General features: G+C 50.0%; 1 protein-coding gene across 2 annotated transcripts in view; it reads left to right on the top strand.

Annotated features, from left to right (window-relative positions):
• The first annotated feature begins 368 nt into the window (after positions 1–368).
• The window catches only part of DRGX (dorsal root ganglia homeobox), a 32759-nt gene continuing 15149 nt past the window's right edge, over positions 369–17978 (top strand). The window contains exons 1-5 of one of the 2 annotated variants that reach the window (XM_027062540.2): positions 369–693; positions 4763–4860; positions 5772–5873; positions 8837–9015; positions 9099–9211. In XM_027062540.2, the coding sequence (XP_026918341.2) occupies positions 564–693; positions 4763–4860; positions 5772–5873; positions 8837–9015; positions 9099–9211 (622 nt within the window). In that variant the 5' untranslated portion in view covers positions 369–563. Of the gene's footprint in view, positions 694–4762; positions 4861–5771; positions 5874–8836; positions 9016–9095; positions 9212–17978 lie in introns of both variants that reach the window. The other variant, XM_027062537.2, reaches the window with a different exon arrangement.

The following is a 17978-nucleotide window of genomic DNA, read 5'->3' as shown; positions in this document are numbered from 1 at the left end:
AGCAAGACATCTGGCCACTTCCCGAGTCACTTTTCTGGTCCTGCGGGCGCCAGCCGCGCCGAGCCCCGCCCGCTTCCAGCCGAGCCCAGCGTGCGGACGGGAGGCAGTCACGCTCCGGCCTTCCTCGCCCGCAGCCCGCCGAGGTACGCGCGGCTCCCGACCCACTCACCCGGCCCCGCGCGTCCGGCCTTGGGGCTCGGCTGCCTTCCTGGCCAGGGCTGCAGCTCGCTCCAATGCCCTGGCGCGTTCGCTGGACCCGGCTGCGGTGGCCTGGGTGCAAAGCTTGAGCGGGGGCGGGGGCGGACCCCTGAGAGACGGGAGCCAGATTTCCCAGGTTTGGTGTTGGGGCCGAGATGGGGGCATGGCTGTCCGGGAGGTGGACCCAAACGAGGGGCTGTCCCAAGGGGACCGGGCTTGAGGTGGGGCTGCCACGTCCCCTCCAGTCCCCACAGTGGACTTAGGGCGTTGGGGGTGGGGGGGAAGGGTGGTTTCCAGGAGGAGGACGCCCAGTGCGCACTAGGGCCAGTCCGGGGCGCGGGCAGAGTGAGACTTAGATTCTATCGATGCTTGCCTTGCAGCCAGGCCGGAGCTACGCGCCCCTTGTCTGTCCAGCGGTTACTCTCCCCGGCCCCGCCGTCCAGCTGACCCGGCCGTCGGCGATGTTTTATTTCCACTGTCCGCCACAGCTAGAGGGTGAGTAAGCGCCGCGCCTGCGGTCGCTCCGAACGGCCAGTGCTGGCCAGAAAGGGCCAGAGCGGCGGTGTGGCAGGTGGGTGGTTGGGTTCCCGCTCCGCTAGGGTCGCAGCCGCTGGGCGTTGGATATGGGTGCCCCTGGCCTCCTCCCTACATCCCACTCCAGCCTTCCGCCCTGTCACCACCTGCCTCCCACCTCCCTCCCCGCCTGGGCCAGTCGGCCCCCGGGCTATTGGCACAGCAGGGACCCGCCGGTCCTCCCAGCACAGATGCTGGTGTCACGCCTCTAATCGGGTCTCCCCTGCCCTGGGGGCCGCATCAATCTTTCACAGTGTTTTGCAAACATCCAGAAAAGCCAAGGTAGAGTTGGCCCGCATCGTCTGACATGGACCCTGAGCCCGACCCATAGTAGTTTGCTCCCACTTGGAGCACAGGGCAGTGCTGCTCCGGGAAGCTGTAACGTCTGTCCTGGTCCACCGTGGCTCTCTGGATCTAGGTGGCCCTGTGTACCCCCGCACCCCTCGAGTGCCCTGGCTTGGCTCCTCCCTGTGACTCACTGGATTTCCTGATCCCAGATGCCAACCACTCCCCACTCCCAGGGGGAGCCCCGTGGCCAGGGTTTGAGACTTTGAGGGTCTCCAGGCCTTAGAAGAAATTTTGCCTCAGGATCCCTTGTGTGGTCTCTGCACTGGATTGTTAGGTGGAAGTAGGTTTGTGGGAAGGGGACAGCTTGGCTCTCTGGTGCCCCCACACAGGGCCTGGGAGACCCCCAAGAGCCGGCGTCAGACAAATGCAAAGCCACACATTCTGGCCTTTTAATGGCATCTTCCTCAGAACAAGAGTCTCAGCCATGCACTATTAGAACTTTTTTAACTGGGAACAATACCAGGCTAGGCTTTGACAACCTACTCCTATGATTTATTTGTGGGGTGGGAGAATGTTGGAGGCCAGGACGTTGAGGGAGGCATGGGGGAGGGCAGAGGTGGTGAGGCACTGAGGGACCCAGAGACATCCGAGGACACTAGTCCGCCTTTTCTCCAGTTACCTAGAGCAGTAGCTGAGCCTCAGTTGGCCAACATGCACAGGGATTTCAGAAAGTTTGTTTTGTCTTAACCGTGGAAGCTTTTAAGAATTCAGTAGAATTTTCTAAAGGAGGCTAAGGATCAGTGTTTAAGCTCTGCTAGCTCGGGTCAGCATTCCTAAGAAGGAGAGACCAGACACTTGCCTATGTTTCATGTCCTTTAATCTCCAAGGACCCACGCCGATCTGCTTTATGAAGAGGTTAAAAGGTGCACTCCCTGACATTGTACCCCAGGTCCGGAGGGGGGATTTGAACAGACTGACATATCGCAGCCTACTCTTCTGGTTAAAGAAGGGAAGGCAAAGATTTGGGTATTTAGCAGGTGGTGGGCTGCTTGGATAATTAAGGGGAAGCCCTGTCCGCAGGGTGGGTTGCAGAAGTCACTTAAGGAGGGTCGTGGCCCGGCCTTATCATGGCTTCCGTGCACTGAGCTGTATGCTGCTCACCCTTCCTTCCCACCTCACCCGAGGCACATCCCACCTCAGTGCTGATTCTACGACCAGGAGAAAAGGAGGCGTGTCTTTAAGAACCTTTTTTATCCCTTTGAAGATGTCTTTCTGAGCCAGTTTTGCAGAAAGTGGTGTTGTATGTTAGTCTAATGTTGCTGGGGAGGAGGTGATCTGCGGCAGATAGAAAGGCCGAGAACCGACCTTTGGAATATGACATCTCGCTCAGGCTCTCAGCTTTTTAATTTTCATTTCTTATTAATCTAGAGAGGCATAAAGGAGAAAGCAAGGCATGACTCATAATCTCACTTCTGGGATTCTACTGATATTGAATTAAAAAGTACTGCATATACCTGCTAAGGAAATTCAAATAGAAGAGAAAACTGCATTCAAAAGTGAAATCCTCCTTCCACCTCTTTTCTAAAGATACTCTCTATTGTTGGTTTCTTATGATTCCTTCATGAAAAACACCCCCCCCCCAATATGTTATGCTTTATGTGTGTTGAGATCATATTGCCGTATCATTTGGGACTTTGCTTTTTTTTTTTTTTTTTTTTTTTTACTTTGTAACCTATATTTTGGGGATTATTCCATGTCAATATATACAGATCTACTGATTTCTTTTAAACAGCTGTGTAATATTCCATTATATGTTGTACTGATGGGAACTTTGACTGTTTCCAGTAGTTTTTTTTTCCCCCTTATTGCCATGTCGCCAGGAATGTTCTTCTTTTTCTATTTTGGAACACTTATTCACAGATTAAATATGTGTATGTGCCCTTAAATTTTTGATGAATATTGTCAAATTACCCCTCTAATAAGGCTGCACCAATTAATGCTCCTACAAATAGTTAATGAACACACACATTTTATTATACCGTTAACTGTACTGGGTAACATTATGCATCTTATGTTTGCCAGAATGGTGAAAATAGCAGTTCATTGTTCTGTTTTGTTTAATTATTGGCAAGGTTTAACGTTTTCATAGTGTTATCAACACGTCTACTTATTTTTAAGTAAAAAGTTTCTTCAAAGGTTTTCCTCTTTTCTGTTTGTTTTTATTCATTTGATGGACCATCAGTCTTTTTTAGGATCCAGTTTGACATATGATGTTTCACCTACAGATATTATGTGTACGCATTGTGAAACAATTTAGGACCGGCAGGTGTAAGTTAGAAGGCTGAGGCAGATAACGATTGGAGCATCTCAGAGTCTGCATTCTGTCCTCACCAATCAAGTGCTTTGTTTCAAAAGGAGACAGTTTGGTTTCCCACAAAATACTGGAAATAAGACCGCTTTGAGGCTGTCCTTTTGAAGTTTCCAATGAGGGGAGAGGAGAGAAGTATTTGTAACTAGGGTTTTCAGGAAGAGTGCAGTTTGGACAAGAAGATGGAACAGAAGGCTTCAGTGAAGCATGGGGTATTATGGCAAAGGATGTGTGTGGCACTGTAGAGCAGGATAATAAGTAGGAGGGACCCCTGTTAGTAGATAGAATTTTAAAGAGCCCGGAGAACCTTGCTTCTTTGGGACTCAGGTCTTTCTGAGGGAGGTTGCCTGTGTGGCTTGCCGGCTGCTAATGCCAAACACGCAGTGATTCTGAGACCAGAGCCCATGGCAGGTACAGCATGCATGGGCTAATGGGAACTTGCTCATTTGTTTTTCTAAGAGGCCATTGTAGACTGTTGAGCACATGGTGCATATTTGGAAAATGATGTGAATGCATGTTTGGGGCAAAACTCTGTTCTGGCTTGGGAGGTTGCTGGGGAGGACGGTGGACAGGATGCCTTTCTTTTCAGGGAAGTGGAGAGCAGTGGGTCCTTTATGAGCCTGGGGAGAGGGGAGAGAGTGGCCGTGTCTAAGCCTGCTTGGAATTCAGGACAGTAGCTATTGGTGCAGACCTCTTGTTAATTGACATCAATATAACAGATCCACTATGGTGCTGATGAGCTGTGACCAACGGTAATTAATATTCATTTATAAACTTCTTACCTCCTCGTGTCCTGAAGTTCTAGGAGAAACGTGCAGTGAAAGCTCTTGGTGTTTTCTTTCCTCCCCCGCCCCCAGCTGTTAAGCTTTGTTGTTTATAGAAACAAGGGAAAGTTAACTAACAGGTAAGCAATAGGGAGCCGTTGAGGCTTCTATGAAAGAGTCAGAGGTAGGTAGGGGATGAGATAAAAACAGAGTGGACAGAGGTGCAGCTGGAAACCAGCGGGCAGGTGAAGGCTCTGCCTCAAGCCAGTGATTTTTCCTGGCACAGAGTCCGGAATTTGACAAGAAGGCGATTTGGCCATCCCGGGGGGAGTAAGGTTGCCATCCGCCCTATGAAATAGGCATAGTTGGGCCTGAAGTCAAAGGTTATTGGGAGAGGGAGAGAGCAGGAGAGAGTAGAAAAGAAGGGGCCTTCATGAGAGCAGCAGAGAAAGACGCTCTGGGACAGATGGGACTATGCCTGGAGGTGCCTCCGAATAGAGCAGGTGTGTCCGGGGTTGGTGTGAGAACAGGGAGGTCCTCTGCTCAGGCTGATTCAGTTTGCTCCCAGTAGGCACTGCACCCTTTGGCAACCACTCTCCAGGAGATTTCGATGATGGGTTTCTGCGCAGAAAACAGCGCCGGAACCGGACGACATTTACTCTTCAGCAGGTAATGATGGCGTTCCCTTTCTGAGAGTCGGCTACTTCCTGCCTCCAAAAAACCCAGAGTTTGAGCAGCTCTTCTTTGTGTTTTAAAATAAAGCCAACTATGGTAACTGGATCATTCTTGAACACTCTATGTGTCAAGAAATCTGTCTGGGGAAAGGGCAGGTGATTTGGACTTCACGATGCCAGGCAGTAAGTGAATCGGTAATAATGATCGCTCACATGTGCCTGAGGTTGGTAGTTTGGGGAACGTTTCCACATCAGCAATATCATTTGAACCTTGAAATCACCCTTTGGGAAATGCAGGTAGGACATTCTTATTCCAAGTAGAGAGATGGGAAGACCGGGGCCCCCAAAGTTGTCTGATTTGTAGAAGGTATTGCTGTCCATAAACGGAAGGGCTAGAACCGGGACCCTCATAGTGTGTTTCCTGGACCTGGGCTCTTTCCCTTAGGTCTGTGCCACCTCTGGGGCAAACTGGGAGCCGTCGGGAAAGTAACCCAAATACCTCTAGCTTGTTTCTGTGGGACTGGCACAGTGAGGACCTCTGTTAGTTGTTTCTATTCTCCTTGTCTTATGGGGAAAGCTGTGTGGGTTGCTCTGATTCGTAAGGCCACTCTTAGACTTTGATTCCTATGAAGATATGTAAATGGAAAAGCAAATGAATATTTGTGCTTCTCCTCTTATTCTTATTTCTTGGGGGAGCACCGATGTTGTAAGTCTTAGCTCCTCAGTCATCCGTGGTTAAAATTTTAATTCTGTGGCGTCTTCTCAAAGAGCTCTCTTCTCCCTCCTCCTCCCCTATCTCATCCTCGAAACCACTTCCTCACCGCTCCTAGCAAATTTGAACTATGCATCTGCTTCCTCTCACCTAGCCGCAGCCTCTCACCGGTAAATATTTTTGCCTGTTACCAGCTGGAAGCTCTTGAGGCAGTTTTTGCCCAAACACACTACCCTGATGTCTTCACCAGAGAAGAGCTGGCCATGAAAATAAACCTCACAGAAGCCAGAGTGCAGGTAAACCTTCTTTTTAATTATTTAACTCTCTAATATTAAAACTGGCAAACTTTTTTTTTTTTTGACATCATGACTGCAGAGTGCACATTTGGCCAAAGAAAGCAAATGAAGACTATCTGTCATTTTCATGATGCACTTTAATAACATCAACATAATGTGGAATATTAGATTAGGTTGATTAATCGGTCATTCATAATTAACTAGTGATAATGTTCTACACTAATTTGTCCGCGTCTCTAAGGTACTAAATTACATCAATGCACATCCATTTCCTTGCTTTGGAAAAAAAAAAAAAAAAAAAAAAAAAAAAGAGCTGAGATGCTATTCTCAAAGCAGCTCTGACCGCTCTGGGGTAAGGCCGGTCAATTGCAGAGAACTGTGTTTTCAGATGGGAACAGGGTAGGATCTGCTTTCCAGAAATTGCATCATGTCCAACTTTTCCCCTGGACGTGGACTCTTTCAGCGAAGTGGATCCGAAGAACGTGTGCAATTTAAAAATCTTTAAACGGCAGCAGCGAAAGGGCTGCCTCAGAGCTGAGCACGGCTCACGGTGGCCGTCTCTAAGCAGGATTTCTTTCTGGAAGCCACACGGTGATTATGTTTAAGTGCACAAACCCGTCGAGCCCAGCAGATGTGCCCGAGCGCGGGAGGAACAGATTCGCAGCGCCGCCTCTCCGGGAGAGCTATTCTTTGAGCACAATTATATATTCATTTTATTTATGGGGTTTCCTCCATGCTGTTTCTGTTCTTTTTTATGTAGGGGCTTGGGGTTAAGACTATGCAAAGATCTAATTGTAGGAAATATAATAGTTTGCTTTTGGTTCCCCTGGGTCATGTTAGTATCTCTTAAAAACCAATGGCTGAAGAGAGATAATGGAATTCTGAGCAGTAAATTGGGGGTTGTAAACAAATTATTTCCCCTATAATCAGATTATGTGATCCTGATTATTAAATCTGAACATGAATCATTGGTCATATGCGGGCAAATTAAACTGATTATTATTTGGAAATGAAAATCTCCTTTGGCCAGGATGTTGTCTATCCCTTCTTTATTTAATGCCAGCTTGCCAATAGCTGCCTAAAGACTGAACTGCAAATTGAGATAAATGACACAATTATTGAGCATTCAGAAGTGGAAGATCATAACTTCTCCCTGAAAGGTGCAAGGGTGAGATAGGGGTGGTAACAATTAAAGCGGGGATTTGTTGTGCTGGCTGTTGTTGGCTATTATGCAAACAGACAATGGCTGTGAAGTATTTGTTTCGTGAGCCTCCGTGTGGGGACGTGGGCCTCGGTGGCGGGAAGGGAGATGTGTTTACATTTATACCCCTTGCTCATTCAAATATGATTAATGTTCTATAAAGCAGGGTCTTAATCGAAGCTGATGTTGTCAAACAATAACTAAATAGGGAAATAAACGACTCCATCATGCTCTTTCCTCAGAAGCAGGCGAACTGTCAGTGCAAAGTCATTAAAATATGATAATGAAAAATAGCTCAATTAAATGTTGTTATAGCTGTGACCTTCATTCAATTAAGACACAAGAAAGTGTCTGCATTTTGCTTTGCATTTAACTGCCCTAAATTTAGAATATAGATAAAATCATTATTCAATGGTTGCTGATATGTGCAATTAAAAGCCAACTCGATTAAAAACGAAAGAAACCCAGTTAGAGGAGAATGAAAATTCAGAAGTGGGGTGGGCTGGCAGAGGGCTTAGCCCCGGGACCCAGGCTCTCTTCCGGGCCAGCGTGAGGCAGGCGGAGGAGGAGAGGATTTCCCCCTGGGGGAGGAGGAGGGAGGTCTAGCCAAAGCTTTTTTTAAAGCCAGGCATGGTTCCCCAGGAGAGGAGGGAAGAGGTTTTGCTGGGTAAAGAGCAGCAGAATTTCACTGACCTCTGGGAACACCTTGGGCCCCATCTGCCTGGCTACCATGAGTCTGGCCTTCTGCAGATGCCGTCCTGATTGGCAAAGCTTGAAGATTTCCACACCAGTCTCTAAGAAGGCACTTAAAGCAGGTGAATCATAAGCCTCCTGCTAACCTGAGGGTGGCAGGGATAATGCTACCTGATGTTTACTGAGTGACTGATTGATGGCTGTGTGTTGGGCACAGTGCTCAGTGTTTTTCGTGCCTCTCTGTGCTAACAGTGCTTGGGGGTGGCCACTGTTATTACCCCCAAGGAGTTTGGGTCATGGTCCCTAGACAAACCGCTGGTCTTCAAGCTGTGTGTCTGCCACTTACCACCTAAATGACCTTGGGCCAGTCGATTAACCTGTCTGTGCTTAATTTTCTCATCTCAACAGCAGGGATAGATCTACCTGCCTTATAGGGTCGGGGTGGATTCTAAACCAGATTCACACTAAACTAAGGCTGACTCCAGAGTCAGTGTTTCTCATGGCTGTGCTGGGCTGCTGGTCATGAGCTTGTCGTGATGTGTCAGAGATGATTTCAGGGTTAAATCCCAGGTTTGAGGACAGACACACTCAGGTGCTTAGGAAAAGCCGCCGGAAGAGTGAATGAGTATTTTTGATGAGGAAACCCCAGGGCAGTGTTTTACAAACTGCTTGGATGATGATTCCCTCACCTCCCTCCTCCCCAACCATAGGAAGTACATTTCACATCAAATAGATGCCCTTGAATACATTGAGCATTTCCACAAGACAACACTTGCACCCTTTCGTGGGCCATGCATTTGGCTTCTTTCTGTGGTTTAACCGTCATTAAAAAAATGCCTGTCATGCCTCCTACACTGATCTTCTGACCCCTCTCTGGGTCTGAAACTGCAGTTCAGAGGGCACTGCTTTGGGAGATCTTTTGGAGAGAGGAGGCTGTGTCCCCCACACCTGCTGCAAGGTGAGCAGTGAGCACTGGGTACAGGAACCAGGCATGTGAGTTTCGGTCTGGTTCTCTCCTCCTGTCTTACTTTCTGCCTCCATTGCGTATGCATTTCCACTGGGGACTCAGGTTTGGTTCCAGAACCGAAGGGCCAAATGGAGGAAAACAGAGAGAGGAGCTTCCGACCAAGAGCCAGGAGCCAAGGAGCCCATGGCAGAGGTGACACCCCCACCTGTGCGAAACATCAACTCCCCGCCCCCCGGGGACCAGGCCCGGAGCAAGAAAGAGGTCCTGGAAGCCCAACAGAGGTGAGGCTGGTGGGGCCCTGGGGCCTGGAGGCTTGGCGGGGACACAGGGTCAGGAACTCAGTGTGCGTTTCTTTCTCTAGCAGCCTGGGGAGAACTGTGGGTCCCACAGGACCCTTCTTCCCTTCTTGCTTGCCGGGGACCCTCCTGAATACGGCCACGTATGCCCAGGCTCTGTCACACGTTGCCTCTCTGAAAGGTAAGCTTCGTCTCCGTTGGCTGGCAGGGCAGGGCTGGGGCTTTGCTGGCTTGCCACTGTCTCCAAGGGGGTGTGGAGATTGTGCGGTCATCCCGTTTTCTCAGTTCCATCCATCGTTGTACCTAGGGCTGGTGCAGCTCCTTTTCTCCTGTCAGTCACAGCCAGCACCCTGCAGAGCATCTGTTTCCTAATGTGCTGTCTTGTTTGATTTCTGCATGGCCTGAGATTGCGGGTGAATGTCTTAGGTAACCCTGCACCTGATGGGGAATGTCTGAGCGGTGGTTGTTTCCGAAGAGACCCCTCCATGTTCACAGGCTGCTCCTTCTCAGTGAGCAGTTTTGGGGGTTAACCTGCAGCTCATGGGTGAGGCCTGGGTGGGCAGGTGTCCCCAGCTTATGAGGACCCTCTCCCTATGGGCGGCTCGCCCACCTGCCTCCCTGGGGACTCCTGATGGCAGAGGTCTGAACTGTTAGGATTTATGATTTTCCAGGATTTGCTCTCTTCTTAATAGCTGTTGTTGTCTGAAGGATGCAAGCCATCAGCGATGTTTTGTCAGGCCCAGAGAGAGGAACTTTTGGCGACTTCTGGGGCAGCCCCACCGGATGAATGTGCCCATCCACTGTGTGTAAATTCCTGGCCTCAAACTTACTGCTTCTGTGACGAGGCCAGGCAGTTGTGCTGGCCAGGAGTGGGGCTGGGTTCTACCGTGGGTCTGAGGCAGCGCGGGTTACTGCTACTCTTGGGGTTTGTCTGTCATAGGGGTTCTGGGAGCTACAAGTGCAGGTGTAAGCTGTAAGTTTATTCCTGGTGATGGGCAGTGGGAGAGGACCTTCCTAGGGTGTCCCCTGTTTGTTCTGCATTAGGATCTGGGGTCTCCTGCCCTCGCGGTGGGGGGGGGGGTCACACATGCGTGGCAATCTGCATTGCAAATGTGGTTTCTGGAAGCTGAATGAGTGCATGAAGGAGCTTCCCTGGAGAGTCTCTAGAAGAGAAAGAAGGGCATTTTAGGCTTAGAGAACAGCACATGCAGAGTGCCAGGGGAGGGGAGGAGAATGAGGCTTGTCTGGAGAATGGTTGGTATGTTGGGTGCCCATGGGAGAGACCCCACACATAAGGTGGAGGTGTCCTACAGGGACCAAATCTTGAAGGCTCTGGAGGCCATGCTCTTGGGTTTGGGTTTTCTACTGTAGGAGGTGGGGCCCCAAGGCCTAGAACCACTTCTGAGTGGTCCCGGTAGTGGGCAAATCCCCTCCCTTAGACAGCTGGCATGAGTGGATGAGGCTTACCTCTGTCCGTCCAGCTCTGGGCCCTGTGCCCTTTCTAATGCTTCTTTCAGCTCCAGGGCCCAGATGCTCCAGGAGCCGTGTAGAGCCCCTCGCAGAGTGACCTTGGAACATATTTACAGGACACAGTAGGATGATAGGGCACTATGGAGGTGGAGTCCCAATTGGAAGGGGCTTCTGGAAGATGATCAGTGGGACTTTGGTATCATGTCAGGGACTGGTCTGGGCAGAGGGGCAATCCTGTGTCTGTCTCCCAAATCCTCTCTGCTTCAGTGGGGGCCAGCTCAGCTCCTGAGAGTAACCATCTCTTTTCTAAATATTCTTTGCTTGCCCGACTCCAGCCTCGTGGGTTGGAGGTGATTCCCATGTCTCTGCTATGGCAGCCCGTGGCTGGGCTCTCTGGCTAGCCAAGCTGGGACCCACGGAGAGGCCTGCAGTGGCTTGAGGAGGGGAGAGAGGGCCAGGTTGCTGGGCAGGGAGGGCATGACATTGTCTGCAGCCGGGAGGCCCAGGGTGGTGGTGAGAGGGAGACAGAGGCTTGTATTTTCTGAGTGAAGACCCAGGACAGAGGCAGGGGCTGGTGAGGGAGGCTGGTAAAGGTAAATCTGTCACCCCCTCCTCTTCTTCCCTCACTGATATGTACTCCCCTCTGGCCCTTCCCTAAACTTTTCTGGCTGGGCTCTGACCCCTGGGGCCTGTCCTGTGCCTGCCTCATTAGAAACAGACTTTCCTTTGATGCTGCCCTTGCTAAGGGGTCACACGGGGTGGAACTTGGGGAGTGTAAGAGCTTGCAGAGGTGACATCAGTCACAGTGTGCTCGCCAAACCGGGTGTATCTTTGTATGTTGTACTGGCTCTCGCTTGGGCAGCCTGTGTGTGCCCGTGAGAAGTCCTTCCTGACTGCAGTCATATGTTGGGGCAGGTGACGTGCTCAGATGTTTCCAGAGCCAGGCAGGCGGTGAGTGAAGTGAATGTGTGTAGGCATTGTCTTCACTTCCCCACATACGAATGAGCTCTCGCTCACTTTTCTTGAGTGATATAACCCTCTTGGTCTATATGTCATTTACACGCTTTTGAGAAAGGCACGGGAAAAGACACACTTCTCTACTGTCAGAAACACAGTTATTTGAGGAGCACGTTAAGGGGCACTCTCAGATTTGGGCTGGGCACAGGTGGGGCTGGGGGTGGACTGGAGCACTTTTCCCGCTTTTCCCACTTTTCCCGCTCGAGGGTCAGCTGTTACTCAGGCCAGCTGATGGTGGCCGAGTGGGTACGAGGACACAGCACTGCCAGAACTACTGAACTTTCTGGAGAAGTTAGAAATATGGGTTTTTAGTTAAGATATTCCCATCTTTTTTTATTAAAAAAAATTTTTTTTTTTTGTATATTTGTTTTTGAGAGAGAGGGAGAGAGCGCACACGTGCGAGCAAGTGGGGACGGGGCAGAGGGAGACACAGAATTCAAAGCAGGCTCCAAGCTCTGGGCTGTCAGGACAGAGCCCTACGTGGGGCTTGAACTCATGAACTGTGAGATCATGACCTGAGCCGAAGTCAGACGCTTAACCACCACCAAGGGGGGCCCTAGATAGTTCCATCTTTTAAATGTGATCTCCAAGTCTTTAGGCCAAAGCGGCACACAGTTGGTCTGAGCAGTTGGTCTGGCTTGATATTTTGGTGTGAGATAACAGCTGGTGTTGGCTGGGGCATCTTCGCCTTCTAGAAGCCCCCGACCCCATGTGGTGGCACTTCTGGAAGCAAGGTTTTCTGAGCTGGAAGTCTCGGAGTCAGCTGGTCAGAACTCCCGGACTCTAGTCCTGGTGGGCTTTGCTTTCCCTGGAGGTCCGGCTTGGGACATCCGGCCTCTGCCTCAGGACCTGGGAAACAAGTGTGTGCCTACGAGTCAGTTTCTAGATACCCTGGGGTCCAACACCTGGTTGTTTTGTGGAACATTTGTTAAGTGGTCTGGGGACAGGGAAGATTTCAGTCTCCTGCACCTTCGTTTCCCAGGCTTCCCCAGGCTACAGAAATGAAGTGCATAGGCCCAAGAGAGGAATACCCCCGATTTTCTAGGGCCTGGCTTGGTGCCAGGACTTCTGGGCTATGACCTGGCCTCCCTTCCCTCAGTGCACCCCCGGAGGTGGCTGGTCAACCAATGCTGGCAGAACTAGTGGCCTGAGCCCTGCTTCCCAGGGGTGCTGGCCAACGGGGGGACTGCTCACCTAACTCGGAGAAGCTTCATGCCTACTGGTGTTAGAAGGCACCTCTCTGGGCTTCTAAGACCATCCCTCTTGTCACAAATGAGAAACTGAAGCTCAGGGAGGGAAAGTCACATGCTCACACATGGCTTATTCGGCTAGGTCTCCCCTTTGGGGTCTAGGTTGCCCTCCACAGGATCCCAATGTGCCCTTTCATCCAGACACCGTGTATTCATTTTCTCTCGGATGGGCACCTGTTGGTAGGGGCCTTGGATCCCTACTCCCCTTTTCCCCAGCAAGTAAGGACAGCTGTGAGTCCACTGGGTATGAGCCCTGGGGAGGAATCTAGACTTACCCAGGACTATCAGAGACCAGGACCATTGTAAGCTAAGCGCCACAGTCCCTCCAGCCTGGAGATCCCAACTCACTTCTCCAGGCCTGTGGCGACTTGCAAATAACCCAGAAGAAATAAATCAAACTCAGTGTCAGCTACAGACTCAAACTAGTGCTCATGTCTCCTTTCCTAGACTCTGTGGTCCTAGTGGGATCGTATGGCCCTGGGTTGAAGACAGCAAGTATCCTGGGTGGGCCACTGAGGTCTGGCCCCACCCTAGACAGCACCTAGGTGCCACTCCTCTGACACTCTGGACCTGTAGCTCCAGACCAGGGGCTGAGGATCTAAGCAAAAACTGTCCTGTGCTGAAGCCAACAGCTGGCCAGAGTGTGAAGGAAATGCCTGGCTCTCTGTGCTCCAGGGCAGGATCAGTCCTCCCAGGGGGCATTTGGAGCCCCTCAGCTACTGTTCCCAGAGCTAACTGCCTAGAGAGCATTATGTATAGTTACAAGTCGAAGGACTCTGAGTTGGGGGTCCTGGTCTTTTGGTTCAGGCGTTGTTGTGACAGATGCGACATCTTTCTCTGGGAAATATTAAGAGAACCTCCAGGGGCATTTGTGGGATAGCTTGGGGGTTGTTGAGTTTGCTGAGTTCCTTTAAGCTGCAGTCCCTGAAGGCTGTAGGTCCTTTAACGTAGTTGTATGGCTATTCACTTGTCTGGAAATCTTTGTACTTTGAATGTGCTCTGAAAACAGGAGCATTCTTGGAATACTGGCTATCATACTCCTTGAGCAGGCTGTGCTGGGGAAGGGGAAGGGCCAGCAGGGATGTTGGATGTAGAGGGAATGAGCTCCAGGCCCCCCCTCCCCCAACACTGGCCTCCCAGAATACAGAGCTGTGTGGTGATGCCAAACCCTGTTTCCAATGTGAGTGAGGTGGACAAGCTGGGCCCTAGAATCTCTGTGACTGTGGCCCAGAACATACCAATGGATTATGGGGGGAAGTAACCCAGAAAATATGAAGGAGAGCAAGTCTCTCGGCCAGCCACTTTGCTGAGACTCAGCAGCGCACAGACTGAGAAGTCAGTAGCAGAAATCTCTGGAATATGGTTTTCTTAGCAAAGTAGAGAGACTCATTTTGATTCCTTGGAGAAACCTGTTGAAAGAAGGGGTCTGGGGTTTGGAAGCAGCTAGAGAGCTGGGGAAACCAAGATCAGACTGAGAATTGCACCATGGCATCTTGGAACTGCCGTGGCAGCGAAGCTCGACTCGGCGGTTTTGCGTCAGGCCAGGGAGTGAGTGCAGAGACTTTCCAGAGCTTTGCCCTCTGCCGCAGCCCCATCATCCTGTGTGTTTGGGGGACTGTGCTCTGCTGCTGGCCAGGTCCCAGGGCTTGGTCAGGGTAGCTGAGACACAGCTCTGGGGCGGAGTGCCGGGGATACTCATTTAGCAGGCTTGGCGTGGGGGGTGGTTGAGGTGGTGCGTGCATGGATAGGTCAGCAGGCCTGCTCGGGCAATAGGGAGCCAGGGAAGGGTGGGAGGTGGGGGTGGCATCCTTGAAGGACAGGAGGTCACTGCCCCTCCAGGATGGCTGGTCAAGCAGAGTGTCCATGCGTGGAGGCGTGGCAGACTAGCCTCCAGGCTCTGCTGGGCAGGCCCCAGACAGGCACTGGGCTGTGCCCATCAGGGAGTGAGGCAGCTGGCTACCTCAGGCTGGGAAACTGCCCACCGGGGACAGAGCTACGTAATTGAAAACAGGCACTTGTGGGGGTTTCCTCCTTTAATTATCCTTTAATTATCAGGCAGCCGACTAGCACAGTGGCCTCAAGCAAGCGCTCTGGGGTGGCCTGCCTTGTGTGGGTCCTCGTCCTTCTGTTCCCTAGCCATGTAAGTCTTGAGCACGGTCCTGGGAGTCTCTGCCTCTTGTCAGCTCTAAGATGGGGATCTTGATCATAATAAGACTGAAGTCATAGGACTGAATGAGGAGCACGTGAGCTAGAACACCTGAGGCTCTTGGAACAGTGTGTGGCACATGAGAGATGCTCAGTAAATGGCTATCATTATCACCACATCTCTCCATTCTCATTTCCAAGTCCCTGGGTCCCACTCACCTTTAAAGGAGCCTGTGAAACGTCTGCTTCTTCCAAATGTCTTCCATTTCTCTGAAGTTTATTGCAGCTGTCACTTATCTTTTCCTTGTAACCTTCCTTGTTCCAAATTTGGCAATGGTGGGGGTTCCTTCCTGTCCCTGGTAGGATTTCCTGGGCAGGGCACCCATTCCTTCTCTGGGGCTTCACAGGCAGTGATAAGTTTTGTATTTTGGGACGGTCAGAGAGGGCCTGTCCTAGCCAGGCATGCAGTTAGTGTGTTTCCTTATTGAGGGTTCCATGGAAACTCTCAAATAAAAAGGCAGCAGGACCCTACCCCATGCAGGGAGGGTTTGCATAACAGTAATGGGTGTCCAGAGAAAAAGCTTTTGCAACACAAAGAATTTTCCTGTGCTGTCTTAATGGCCAGCCTTGTGTTCACAATTCATTAATGCAGAGGAGGTTATTAATGGCTGAGGGAGGCGCTTGGGTTTGTTCCGGGGAAGTGCTGGCCACAGGACGAGCGCGATGGGGGCAGGAGAGCCACAGTCGGCGGAGGCCCCCTCTCCCTGGTGCACTTAGCCTGGCTGCCTCTAACCTGTGATTCGGAGAGTGAGAGCGGGGTGTGAGGTGGAGACTAATTACAGCTGCCAGGGGAGAGCTTTCATAACTCAGTCTGGGCTCACGCTGGGAGATCACAGTCACTCTCCTGCACTGGGCAGGGGCATCCCATCTGACTGTCCTTAACTGGAGGGAGCGGTGAAGGGGAGGAGGTGAGACAGCATGCTGGGCAAGGCAGGCATGGGGGCACTCAGTCCCTGGAGTCATGCCTGAGGGGAGGAAACAGCAGCGCAAGGGAATGAGGTCTGACCTCTTTTTACTCTCCCCTTCCATCCCCTCCCAGGGAGCTGAGGTGGCCCCAGCCATCCCATGCTGGAGGGGCCCAAGGCAGACAGCTCTGATCCCATCTCCTATTATCTGTTTGAGGTACAGCTCAGAAGCTGCTAGCAGTTGGAGTAGCAGTCCTGGTCCTGAGTCCCGTATATGTGTGTGTGTGTGTGTGTGTGTGTGTGTGTGTGTGTTTGTACCAAGGGGAGGCGGGGGACAGGGTGTCCATACTGGGGAAGGGTCTGGCCACATCCTTCCAGAGAGCAAGGCCCCTTACTTAGCCAAGTATGTTCCCTCCCTGCTTCACGTTGGCCTTGGCCTTGGGCTCAGGCCAGGCTAAAGTGTCCAGATTCTGGAACTGAAAGGGCTTTATTGCCCAATAAACATCTGCCCACCGAAGCTAAACTCAGAGCTAGAGGCAGTCTTTTCCTTCTCCCAGTCCCCCAAAAAGCATTTTCCCTCTACTCCTCTTTAAGCACTTTTTTCCTCTGGGTTGGGAATTAAAACACACACACACACACACACACACACACACACACACAATTAAAGAACATTAAAAAGTGTTTTATGATGGAATATAATATTCATGAGAAAAATTCATAAAGCATGTGTCTAGAGTGTAGTGACCCATTTTAAGCACCTAATATACCTACCCTCTGGGACTTTGCCTGCACCCCAGAAGCCCCCCAGTGCCTGGGACCCTTTTTCTTCCCCTTAAATGAGAGCACTGTGCTGACTTTTATGCTAATATAGCTTTGTCAACCACCTAAGCAGGCATTCTGAAACTTTCTTTCTTTTTCTTTCTTTCTTTTCTTTCTTTCTTTCTTTCTTTCTTTCTTTCTTTCTTTCTTTCTTTCTTTCTCTTTCTTTCTTTCTTTCCTCCCTCCTTTCTTTCTTTCTTTCTTTCTTTCTTTCTTTCTTTCTTTCTTTCCTCCTTTCTTTCTTTTCTTTCTTTCTTTCTTTCTTTCTTTTTCTTTCTTTCCTCTTTCTTTCTTCTACCAAGAAACTTCTTCCAAGTTATGTTTCAGTAGTAGAATTTAGTGATTCATCACTTACATACAACACCCAGTGCTCATCACAAGTGCCCTCCTTAATGCCCATCACCCATTCAGCTCATTCCCCCACCCCCCTCCCCTCCAGCAACCCTCAGTTTGCTTTCTGTATTTAAGAGTCTCTTATGGTTTGCCTCCCTTTCTGTTTTTGTCTTATTTTTCCTTCCCTTCCTCTGTGTTCACCTGTTTTGTTTCTTAAACAAAAACACTACTATCGAATCTTGACTCTTTTGAACTTTACGTATAAATGAAATCATACGAGACCCAGGTTCTTCATGTCTGCTTCTTTGGCTCAGCATTATGTTTGGGAGATTTATTAATGTAATTAGGTTCAGTGGTAGATTCTCTATGATATGTGTATGGTCAGGTCATCTGCATATAAAGATAGCTGGTCTCTCCCTTTCAGATCCTGATGGTTTGTCTTTCTTTCTTTCTTTCTTTCTTTCTTTTTTTCTTTCTTTCTTTCTTCTTTCTTTCTTTCTTTTTGGTCTGTGCCAGCCAGAAACCCTAGCACAGTATTGAGTAGAAGTGGTGATGACGGGCATCCTTGCCTTATTCTATTTTTTAATAACAGCTTTATTGAGATATAATGCACACACCATACCATTCATCCCCTGAAGGGTACAACTCAATGATTTTTAGTATATTCAAAGGGTTGTGCAGCCATCACTAGGATCAACCTCAGAATACTGTCATTACCCTGTACCTATAAGCAGTCACTTCCCACTTCTCCCCAACGCCCCCAGCCTCAGGACACCACTGACCGTGAACATTTTTGCTATTACTGCTGTGGACTTTTTATATGAATGGAGTCATACAATATGTGGTTTTTGTGACCACTCCTTGCCTATTCTTGATCTCAGGGTTTCAGTTATATTTGTGGTCTTTTATTTATTTATGTTTTGGATATCCTTTATCAAGTAAAGATATT

Source organism: Acinonyx jubatus, chromosome D2 (genome assembly GCF_027475565.1).
Source record: "Acinonyx jubatus isolate Ajub_Pintada_27869175 chromosome D2, VMU_Ajub_asm_v1.0, whole genome shotgun sequence".
In the NCBI taxonomy this organism is placed as follows: domain Eukaryota; kingdom Metazoa; phylum Chordata; class Mammalia; order Carnivora; family Felidae; genus Acinonyx; species Acinonyx jubatus.
The sequence above is the reverse complement of the archived record's forward strand: the minus strand, read 5'-3'. Positions and strand labels throughout refer to the sequence as shown.